Consider the following 10,991-nt stretch of genomic DNA (forward strand, 5'->3'; position numbering starts at 1 on the left):
CAAACTAGTAAAAAAAAAAAATGAGTACTTCAGTTTCCCAGTAGACAACTTGAGTAAACTAAAGTAATCCAGAATATGTACTCCCATTTTAGTATTTAGTATCTTTTCTCACAAAAAAATCTACAGAAGTTTAAAAGATATATTTAAAAAACTAAAGTATTTTTGGATGCACATGTGGGTGATGAAACTATAAAGAAAAATAAGAAAGATCTGGGATAAAAGTCAGGATAGGAATTACTCATATGAAATTACTCATGTGAAAGAGAGTTGTGATCATGAGGAGGGCATCTAGAGAGATTATGAGGGCCTGACAATGTTCTATATCTTAACTTGCGTGATAATTACAAGGAATCCACCTTATAATTCATTCAGCTATACACTATTTTTATGCAGTTTTCCTTCTGTTTTTAACAACAAATTCTTGAAATTTAATTACAAAAAAAAATTTATAGGCACATTCTGCAAAGGTAGAATGTTTAAAACCACATAAACACCACAATCTAAAAAGGTATTATACACTTTTTTCAGAAAACAGTAAATGAAATGCAATCCAATGTTTCAATCTTTCAAATCAATTACCTCAAAGCAATAGCCCTAACTAGAACTTTTGCCCAACAAACCCAGTAGGATGGCATTTATTGGAAGTTCTGAGCAAGGCAGAGTTCCCAGAATAAATATCAGGCATGTTTCTCACAAAGTAATCAGTAACAAATGCACCAAAATCTGAAGATAAAATCTAAAGATTTAATATGCTTAATAAATAGCCTTTATTCAGATCAATTATTCTCTATAAAGAGCCTCCTGGAAATATTTAGAATACTTACAAAGAAGTGGGAAGAGAAGAAATCTGAACTATTTATAGCAGTATTAATTCAATATCCTTCCTACCTGATTAAACTTTGAAATCTACTTTTATACTATTGACCAAATATGAAACAGAGATAGTACTTGCATTTACGAATACAGTATCTGTGACCTGAAGCTGGTTTCTTGAATTTTAACCTTGAAGGCAAAAACTGCAAATGCTAATCGCCTAAGTCCGTAATTTTCACCACGATAGTCAACAGAACTCAAAAATCATTTGTGTAAAGTATAAAATATTAATCTAATAAATGCTTCCTCAGGAGGAAATTAGGGGAAAAGGTAGATTTTCAACAATAATGCACAGATAATGGAAACTTGCTTTTATAGTTCATGCATAGGCATAAAAAAAGGGAAAATGTAAATCACATTTTAACTATACTGAAAATTTAATTTGTAGTATATCTTTGAAAAATCTAAAGTCTTTCCTAACATATAAGTACTCTCTGAACAGTTTTATAGATCTGTATAGAAGGCATTAGGACAAAAAACAAACAAAAAAAGGCATTAGGAATTTTTAAATGCAAGGAATATGATTACATCAAATTTCCATATTAAAAGGAAACAATACTAATATAAAGAAATGAAATGATTTAAAGATAATAAGTTTCATGATACCTCTCTGCCAAATAGTACCAACTCATAAATTACTTTGGAAACAAATTCAACTTCTTGCTCAAGTCAAAAGTTGCAACAAGTTTTTATACTTTGTTTCATTTTACTTTGTAAGAGTTTTATGAACTTAGGCAACTCATGGTCAAAAAAGTATCACACACAATTTATAACTGGTATCTGTACATATATACATTATATACCCAAATATCAGTTTGTAATATTTCTATTCTAAGTGCAATTCTAGATATCAGAGTTCAACAATAAAACTCACAAACGCTGAAGTGATCCTTTGTTTTTAGTAAAAAAGAGAAGCTGCTAGAGTCAACAGCTGCGCAAACAGAAGATGTCACTAGTAGGAACAGACTGGCAAACTTTCTCCTACAGTTACAACTCTGCTATGGTCTTAAAAGTTGTTGTTGTGACTTTGGGGACTTCAGTATCATACATTAAAATGAAGCATGTGCTATTCTCAGGCCTAAAAAGTAAAGTTAAATCCCAAATTATTCTTAAAATTCTACATAATAAAGCCCATATAGACAATATGTTAAGTAACAAGTTCTGGCAATATTTTAATTATATTAGTATAGAAATCAAATGTCCTACATAGTAGACAACAAAACATTATAAAAAAAATTAGGCTAGTTACTTCATACAAGGATATTCCTTAGTTTGAATTTTTGGTCTACTTTTGACAAGATCTATTTTTTTAGGAATAGGAAATTTTATAGCAGAGTTGTCTCCTTAAAGTAAACATAAATATAAAGTAAGTCTAAACTACACAAAGTCTATTCCTGTACCACTATTTGCTTAAAAAAAAAATCTATATAGTAAAATTATCTTTATCTTTCAGATATTATTTCAGAATTTTACAAATGAGTGAAAAAATTATAATAATCCCAAAACCTGTATGGGAAAAAAAAAATAAGCAGTTTCACATTCCTTTTAAATTTAGCATATATTAGGGGCGCCTGGGTGGCTCAGTGGGTTAGGCCGCTGCCTTCGGCTCGGGTCATGATCTCAGGGTCCTTGGATTGAGCAGGAAGTCTGCTTCCCTCTCACTCTCTCTGCCTGCCTCTGCCTGCTTGTGATCTCTGTCAAATGGATAAGTGAAATCTTAAAAAAAAAAAAAAAATTAGCATATATTAAAACAAATCATAATAATAAAACTTCTTTGATGTGAATAATCTAGAAAACCCAAGAATTTATCAGAACATGAAAATATAAAAGCCTTCTTTAAAAGAGTAGATTAAACAAATGCACTCAGATCACTGAAAGCCTACATAAATTCAACAAATATGCAATGAGTACATGTTCTGGGAAAAGTGCTGTACTAGACTGGTTTAAGGAAAATGGACAAACATTACTATGAAGCACCCAATGGCAGGAAACGCACACTAAACTCCTCTGGGATAGAACCTCCAGAAGAGTACAAATAATTTTTCCAGATTAAGCAACAGAAAAAAACACCCACTTAAAATCAAAACTGAAGTAGAACATAATAAGGCATTCTCCCACAGTGAAATTTCAGTATGTACCACACACCTACAGAAAAAATACGACCATGGAAATCCTCTACATCCTTTCTATATTAAGGTAAAAATATAATATATCAAACATTAAGGTATTTTATATCTAATGGGCAAAGAAAAATAAATGTCTTCCAAAGGAAAAAATGAGTAATGCTTAAGAGATACCCGCTGGCTATATTGCTTTTGACTGGAAGGACTTCTGTGGAAAGTAAACACTTGACAAATCAATTGCCGTAGTTATATATGTAGGTTTTACAAGACTTCCGAAAACACTGAGGAAAAAAAGACACAAAATATTGAACTAAGACTGTCCACTTGATTTACTATTCAAATCTCTTCCTCTTTTCTTAATACAGACTACACCTAATCCTATTTAAAACCTGATGGTACTTTTCTAAAAATCAGCTCTCTAAATTTAATACTGGTTTTTGGATTACCTAATTTATTAATTTCTGGTTTTACATTTCTTTTCCTCTCTTGCTTTGATACATTTTCCCTGCTAACTTCTAACCCTGGACACTTTATTTACCTTTTAAAATATTTAATAATGAAAGCAATTCTAACTATGCATTTGCCTCAGAGTATAGCTTCAGCCACATCCCATAGGTTTTCATATGTATTACTTTTTTTTTTTTTTTAAGATTTTATTTATTTGACAGAGAGAGACACAGTGAGAGAGGGAGCACAATCAGGCAGAATGGGAGAGGAAGAAGCAGGCTACCCGCCGAGCAGGGAGCCCCATGCAGTGCTCAATCCCAGAACCTGATCATGACCAGAGCGGAAGGCAGATGTTTAATGACTGAGCCAACCAGAGACACCTTCATGTGTATTACTACTTCAATAACCCATAATTCTACTTTTTAATTTCCTCTTGATTGTGGGCTTAGGGAAAAATGGTCTTTTTAAATTTCCAAAGGTCAGGGTGCCTGGGTGGCTCAGTTGCTTGAGTGTCAGACTCTTGGTTTTGGCTCAGGTCATGGTCTTGGGGGCCTGGGATCCAGCACCACATTGGGCTCCCCACTCAACGAGGAATCTGCTTCCCCTCTCTCTCCTTCTTCCCTGCTCCCCCTACTCTCTCCTTGTCAAATAAGGAAATCTAAAAAAAATAATAATAAAGTTAAATTTCCAAAGGTTATTTTACTTTCCTTTTGATTATAAAAGTATTTTTTAAAACCTGTTAAAATAAATCATTTACTTATATTCATTAAGGCCAATTACAAGTAGTACTGAATAATGTTTTATAGTAACTTATTTAGAATATATTTAGTTTGCAACGCTGATACTATTTGAAGTTTATCAGTTATTTAAAGGAAAGAATTATAAACCAGGTGATTTTGTATCTTTATTGGTGAATAGCACTTTGCACAAGGTTATGTGTATTTGTTATGTTTGCTTTTCTAAGAGTTAAAGACACTGGTGATCAACAGTTTTGTAAATTCTTTTATTTTTTTTACATTTATTTTAATAAACATTTTTTATTTAAATTCAATTAAAATATAATGTATTATTGGTTTCAGAGGTACAGGCCTGTGAATCATTGGTCTTATATAATACCCAGTGCTCATTACATCACATGCCCCTCCTTAATGTCCATCACCCAGTTACCCCATCCCCCCACCCCCACCGGCAACCCTCAGTCTGTTTCCTATGATTAAGAGTCTCTTGTGGTTTGTCTCCCCCTCTGGTTTTTGACTTGTTTTATTTTTTCCTCTCTTCCCCTATGATCTTCTGTTTTGTTTCCTAAATTCCATGTATCAGTGAAGTCATATGATAATTGTCTTTCTCTGACTGACTTATTTCACTTAGCATAGTACCTTCTAGTTTCACCCATGTCATTGCAAGATTTCATTTTTGATGGCTGTGTAATATTCCAATGTGTGTGGGGGAGGTGTGTGTGTGTGTACACAATTTCTTTATCCATTCATCTGTCACTGGGCTCTTTTCAGTTTGGCTACTGTGGACATTGCTGCTATAAACACTGGGGTGCAAGGCCCCTTCAGATCACTACATTTGCATTTTTGGGCTAAAACCCAATAGCGCAGTTGCTGGGTTGTAGGGAAGCTCTATTTTCAACTTTTTGAGGAACCTCCATACTGTTTTCCAGAGAGGCTGCACCAGCTTGCATTCCCACCAAGAGTATAGGAGGGTTCCCCTTTCTCCACATCCTTGCCAATATCTGTACTTTACTGATTTGTTAATTTTAGCAATTCTGAATAGTGTAAGGTGGTATCACACCATGGTTTTGATTTATATTTCCCTGATGCCCAGAACTTATCTAGGGATGCCTGGGTGGCTCAGTTGGTTAAGCATCTGCCTTTGGCTCAGGTCATGATCCCAGAGTCCCAGGATCAAGTACCACAACCAGCTTCTCCCTCTGCCTGCTGGCCTGCTGCTCCCACTGCTTGCGCGCTCTCTCTCACGTGTGCTCGCTCTCTCTCTCTCTCTAAGAAATAAATAAATACAACCTTTAAATGAACTTATCTGATGTTAATGTACTAAAAATTAAGCCAACATTGAAATTATTTGATAATACAAAAGACACTGTAAACTTCAAGTGTTTTGTCACTTCTAAGGCCATTGTTCATTTAAAAAAAAAAATCTCAAAACACGGCCTTAAATTTCTTAAAAATAGAAACATTAAGCCTTTATAAACAAATAAGCTCTGTGATTTATTTTTCACATCCCTTTACACCAACATTTTTCCCATCAAGGACAAAAAAAAAAAAAAAAAAGAAAAAAAAAAAAAGCATTATACCAAGTAATAACTGTTCTTAGACCATCTAACTCTGGCAATTAAAATTAAATTACTTGTTTTGATTTATTGCTAAAAGAAAATACTCCTGAGATCCTCTTTTGGTTATAACATTCTTTCCAACAGTTCCTATTGCAATTATATTATCTAGGATGTATTCCCAGTAACTTACTTTTTATTAACCTTATCAACATATATACAATCTATCTTTTTATCAAAGTTTTTTTTTTTTTTAAGAGCACTATGAATACCTTCAGGCAAAACACACTCAGGTTTCTTTGTTTGTTTGTTTAAGTTATTCTTGTGCAATACTCCAAGGATTTCAATTAGGTTAACGTGAAATGCATAGTTTGTATGTAGTACTATTTTTTAAGAAATCAAATTTCTATAAATTGCTAATCACTACAATATTATGAGTGAGTTTTAATGCTGCAGGCATTCCCCAAAATTCTGAATATAAATGAACAGTGGTTTAAAATGAAAAACAGGGGCGCCTGGATGGCTCAGTGGGTTAAGCCGCTGCCTTCGGCTCAGGTCATGATCCCAGGTCCTGGGTTCGAGACCCACATCGGGCTTTCTGCTCAGCAGGGAGCCTGCTTCCTCCTCTCTCTCTGCCTGCCTCTCTGCTTACTTGTAATTTCTCTCTGTCAAATAAATAAATAAAAATCTTTAAAAAAAAATAAAAATAAAATGAAAAACAAACATTTTGTGAGGAAAATGGAAATACACATATCACATACACTTTTAGTGACTTTTACCTATCTAAATTCACTTCATTAGTAAAAATATAAAAGTACATTCCAAAAAACCTAGAAGTCATTACATTACTCTATGGCATAATGGAAACAATGAAGAACTTCACAAAGTGGAGAAAGCTCAGTTCTAGCCCCTAATCTATTATTAAATTAATAGTTCTTAGCCTTTTTTCAGTGATAAGATTCTTTTGAGAATATGATGAAAATAATGGAGTCTTGCCCCAGAAAAAGGCTAATATAAAATGAAGCACACTCCTTCCAGGTCATCCATCAAACCCCTGAATTAACTGCCTAAAGCCTGAACAAAGCAAAGCAGCATCCCTTTTCTGTATCTAGGTTTCCAGTGAGTGTGTAGCAAGTGGGAAGAGAGGGTAGTTAGAATTATTCTCTTACTTAAGGTTAGGCTGAGGAAGAGGCAGGAGGTATTAGAATAAAAAGACCTAGAAATTCTTCAATACATTCACGATTTCTTTCTAATCCTTACATTTCTACAAGGTTTTAATAGGTTGTGGACTTTGGAAAGATGTAGGATGAAAGAGGAATAGGTTCTCTAGTTTCAATAATTTGCTCACAGCAGTTGCTGTTAAGATAACCACACACAAATAGCTATGCTAAATAGTTAATTATATTTCCTGTAAGATGAAAGGAACCTTAAGTATACATATGGTAGCATTACTGGTTACAGTTTTGGCATCATGATGAAGAACCAAAGAGTTTTTTAACCTTTTCATTAGTGACACACATACAAGAAAATTGTTTAAGAAAATTTCCTATTCAATTGTCAGGCTTTGATATTAAAAGCATTCTTATAGATGCCTTAAAAAATATTTTTCATTAAGTTAGATATAGGCTATATATAGGATACTCCGGGTCACTAGAAAGCTAAGAGGCTCCGATCAATTTTGCTTTGGTAAATCCACATATTATCTCATAAAACTTATCTGTGTTTTCAAATTCATAATCTCCTAATTTTTTTTTAGTGAAAGCTTTTGTAAAAACAAAACAAAACCAAGTATACACAACTAGGAATCTGCCTGCTAAAAGAGCCAGATTTCAAAATCAAAATTGCCTTTGACTAGCTACATATATACTGAAATTTGGAAATCTTGTCTCATTTCCTCAGATACTAATTATCTATTTGTAAAATAATTAGGCAAATCGCTAGTCTTTTTCTCCTTCATCTATCTGCCTCCCTCAACATTGGGAAAAGCCTTCAACTGAAGAGAATGCATAGTGAATAAACTTCGATTTCATCAAATTTTAAGTTTCAAAGAGGTCTCAAGGATGGAAAATACTAACACTTTGCGGGGGTGGGGAAGACCGCTTATTTTGGATTATTATTTACATTTTCATCATCCCTGCCTCCCAGCAACTACTCGCATGGATAATCAAGAATTTAATACAATTAAAACCAAAACAGAATACTAATGGAACTACTCGGTGAATATGAAAACGGTCTCGGAAATGAATTCATAATTCAGATCCAACATTCTTAAAATATAACCTCAGTTTTTCAAAAATACTAATTTTTGCAAAATGGACAGAAAAGCAGGGGAAACCCATAGTATTTCATACCTTAAAGGAAACACCTCCCTAAAACCACTGCGAAAAACAATGCTCTGCTCAACGGAACGTTGATCCAAAAAGCCCATAACCCCCTGCATCTGTAGTTACCACACATTCTGTGACAGTCTTACTGGGTGAGAAGCCTTCGAAAGCCTTGCCACCTTGAAAACACATTCCAGAACTAAAACAGTGGGGGGGGGGGGGTACTCGCTGGAAGTTATAAACCCTTCTCTCTGGCGAGCACTGACAACTTGGGGAGTCCTCCGGCCCCTAACACCAAACCACGGAGGAGGGGCAAAAACGAGTCCCCAGCCCGGGGGAGGGGGTAACCAGAGCTGGAAAAGCCCCCATCCCCGAGGCAGCAATTGGAACAATGCAGGAGTGGGGCGCCGCCAGGCTCTCAGGCAAGGGGAGTCTGCTCCCGCAGGAACCCCAGGGCCCCGGCGGTCCAGGCCCACGCTCAGGGACCAGGGCCCGCTCCGGAAGAAGCGGCGACCCCCAGCACCCGGCCCGGCCGGCCCAGCCCGAGCTCGCGTACCTGGTCAGCGGGGGCTCGGTCCATGGCGCCTGCAGCCGCAACGGGCCTGCGTTAGTCGGTGTGGAAAGCGCCTCGGGCCGCTTTCTCCATGGCCCCCCGCTCGAGTCGAGACAGGGCTCAGGACCTCCACCCCTATCTGGCTGGCCCTGACACAGACTCTGGCTACGCCACTGGCCGAGGGGGTGGCTCCAGCTCCGGGAGAAGGAGGAGGCGGTGGCAGCCTCGGGGAGGGATCATCTGGGACGGAAGCCTAGGAGGCCCCAAATAGGTGGCAGGCGTAATTGAAAATGGCGGCTCGCGGAAGGGAAAGGTGGGAGGGGTCGAGAAGTGGCGTGGGCAGAGTGACAGCAGAAATCCTGAGCAGGTGGTAGCGGGAGCCTGGGCTGGCTGACCTGGAGGCTGAGGCCAAGTGGAGATTCCTGTAAGCAGGTGCCTCAGACCACTCTGCGCTTTGAGCCGGACTTAACTGTCCTGGACTGTTAAACTGGAGGAGTGTCCGGCCACTTGGGACACAAAACACCTGGGTTCCAACCTTCAGGGACCTTAGAGACTACTTCATTACTCCGAACCACCTCTTAGTAATGTAGGAAGAGCTTTTAGCTGCCCACTGTACATAGCGATGCTTCCTTATGTTATCCAGCTAAAAGAAGTCATGATCATAAAGGAAAATACCACAGAAGGGTCACTGGAGAAAAACTAAGTGAGGAGGTTCCACAAATGCTTATTGATTAGGTAATTCGTTTGTCCAGGCCCACGCTCACTTCCACCCTCACCTCCAGGCTGATCTCGCCTATCTCAGAATCCCTAATTTTACTGAGTCTGTATCACACCAACCAACAAGTAAGTAGGTACTCTGCTATGTTGCTTTTCTCCCTGTGGTTATTGATCGTTCCTTTTATCTCCAGCTCATTAGCTCCTTGAGGAAAGACTGGGCACTTCCTAAGCATGGCTGATTCCCTCTGGGCATCTCCTCGGACTAACCTTCCAACAGGTACCTCTTCCCGGAATAGTTCTTCCTTGCTGGTCAGCTCCAGGATGAGGAAGAAAAATAAAAAGCTTTATAAGCTAAATTCTACTTAAGTGAAGGAAAGGGAGAGGAGGTGGCTCCTGTTTGAGGGACTGGAAAGGAGATTTACAGCTGGGAAAGAGAATTTTAAGCAGTTTGCTTTGTCATGCTTCAGAAGACATCAGTAAAGACTTAAATTGCCTTTTCTTTTAGTCTAGGTTGTTATTCTGGTTTTGTTTGGATACGATTCCAAGAAGAGGCTGGTCTGTGAAGCCTCTAACTGTACTGACGTTGATACTGTACTTTGACCTGGTAAAAGGAGCTCTGTATTGGGTCAATAAGACTTACCTCAAGGCTGGCAGTAGAAATTGTTTATAAGGAGAAACATTTATATTTGTACACAGAGATCTTTCATTTATTTAACTCTAACTAAATAAAATATTTTTATTCTCAAATTTTATGTTTTAATGTGCATATGCATGTGCATGTGTATATATGTGCTTAAATTGTACACGTATGTCTGAATGTTACATACATGAAGAATTCATGTAATGTAGCCCCTACTCTCTATCAATGAATGCAGAATAAATTTAGGTTTGCATAGAGAAGCTAAGCTATTTATAGGAAGTCGTTATGTAAACTAACAGATGATCATCCTTCTTCATAATTGTAAGATAAAAAGAATTCTGAATTTTCAGACTGTCTCCCCACTGGTGGTCTCTAGCCATAAGACACCCAGATCCAAGTAAAAAGATGATAATAATGCAGTACCAATTTAGTCATAAAAATACCACAGTACTCGTTTTCCTTCCTGCTTCTAAGGAGTAATCTGAGAAAATTGAAATAGAGCCTCTCTAAGGATCTTTCCCTATTACAGGATTTTTATGACTATGAAATCATTCTCGTTGAGAATCTTCTTTGTAGAAGATATTCATTTAAATTTTAAAAAATAGAATTGTAAGAAATTATATGAACAATAATGTCACAATACCATTCTTGTTTAACGCAATCCTAGAAGAGTACATAAAAATTAGAATAAAAAATTAAATTATATGAAGAAAAAAAGATATTTAAAAATACTACTTTGTATGGATGATATGATTGAATTTTAATTAATCAATACATGAAGCAACAGATATATAATGTGCCAGGCGCTATGCTAAATACTGCAGGTATAGCAATTAACAAGACACTGCAAGAACAGAAACCACGTTTGTCTTCTGGGCAGGACATACATAGAACAAGTAACTACAGGTAAGTTCCGTGTCATGAAAAAAGAAGTTCAGTAGGTTCTACCATGGTGTGGGATTGAAGGTCAGGAAAGTCATACGTAAGTAAATGGCATCTAAGCAAAGACCTGAAGGGTGAG

General features: G+C 36.8%; 1 protein-coding gene across 1 annotated transcript in view; it reads right to left on the minus strand.

The window, feature by feature from the left end:
- SECISBP2L (SECIS binding protein 2 like) overlaps nt 1–8,755 on the minus strand; it is a 60,823-nt gene extending 52,068 nt beyond the window's left edge. Inside the window, exon 1 of the mRNA XM_047736802.1 lies at nt 8,617–8,755. Within this exon, the coding sequence (XP_047592758.1) occupies nt 8,617–8,640 (24 nt within the window). The 5' untranslated portion in view covers nt 8,641–8,755. The remainder of the gene's footprint in view (nt 1–8,616) is intronic.
- Between the last annotated feature and the right edge of the window lie 2,236 nt (nt 8,756–10,991).

Source organism: Lutra lutra, chromosome 7 (assembly GCF_902655055.1).
Source record: "Lutra lutra chromosome 7, mLutLut1.2, whole genome shotgun sequence".
Classification (NCBI taxonomy): domain Eukaryota; kingdom Metazoa; phylum Chordata; class Mammalia; order Carnivora; family Mustelidae; genus Lutra; species Lutra lutra.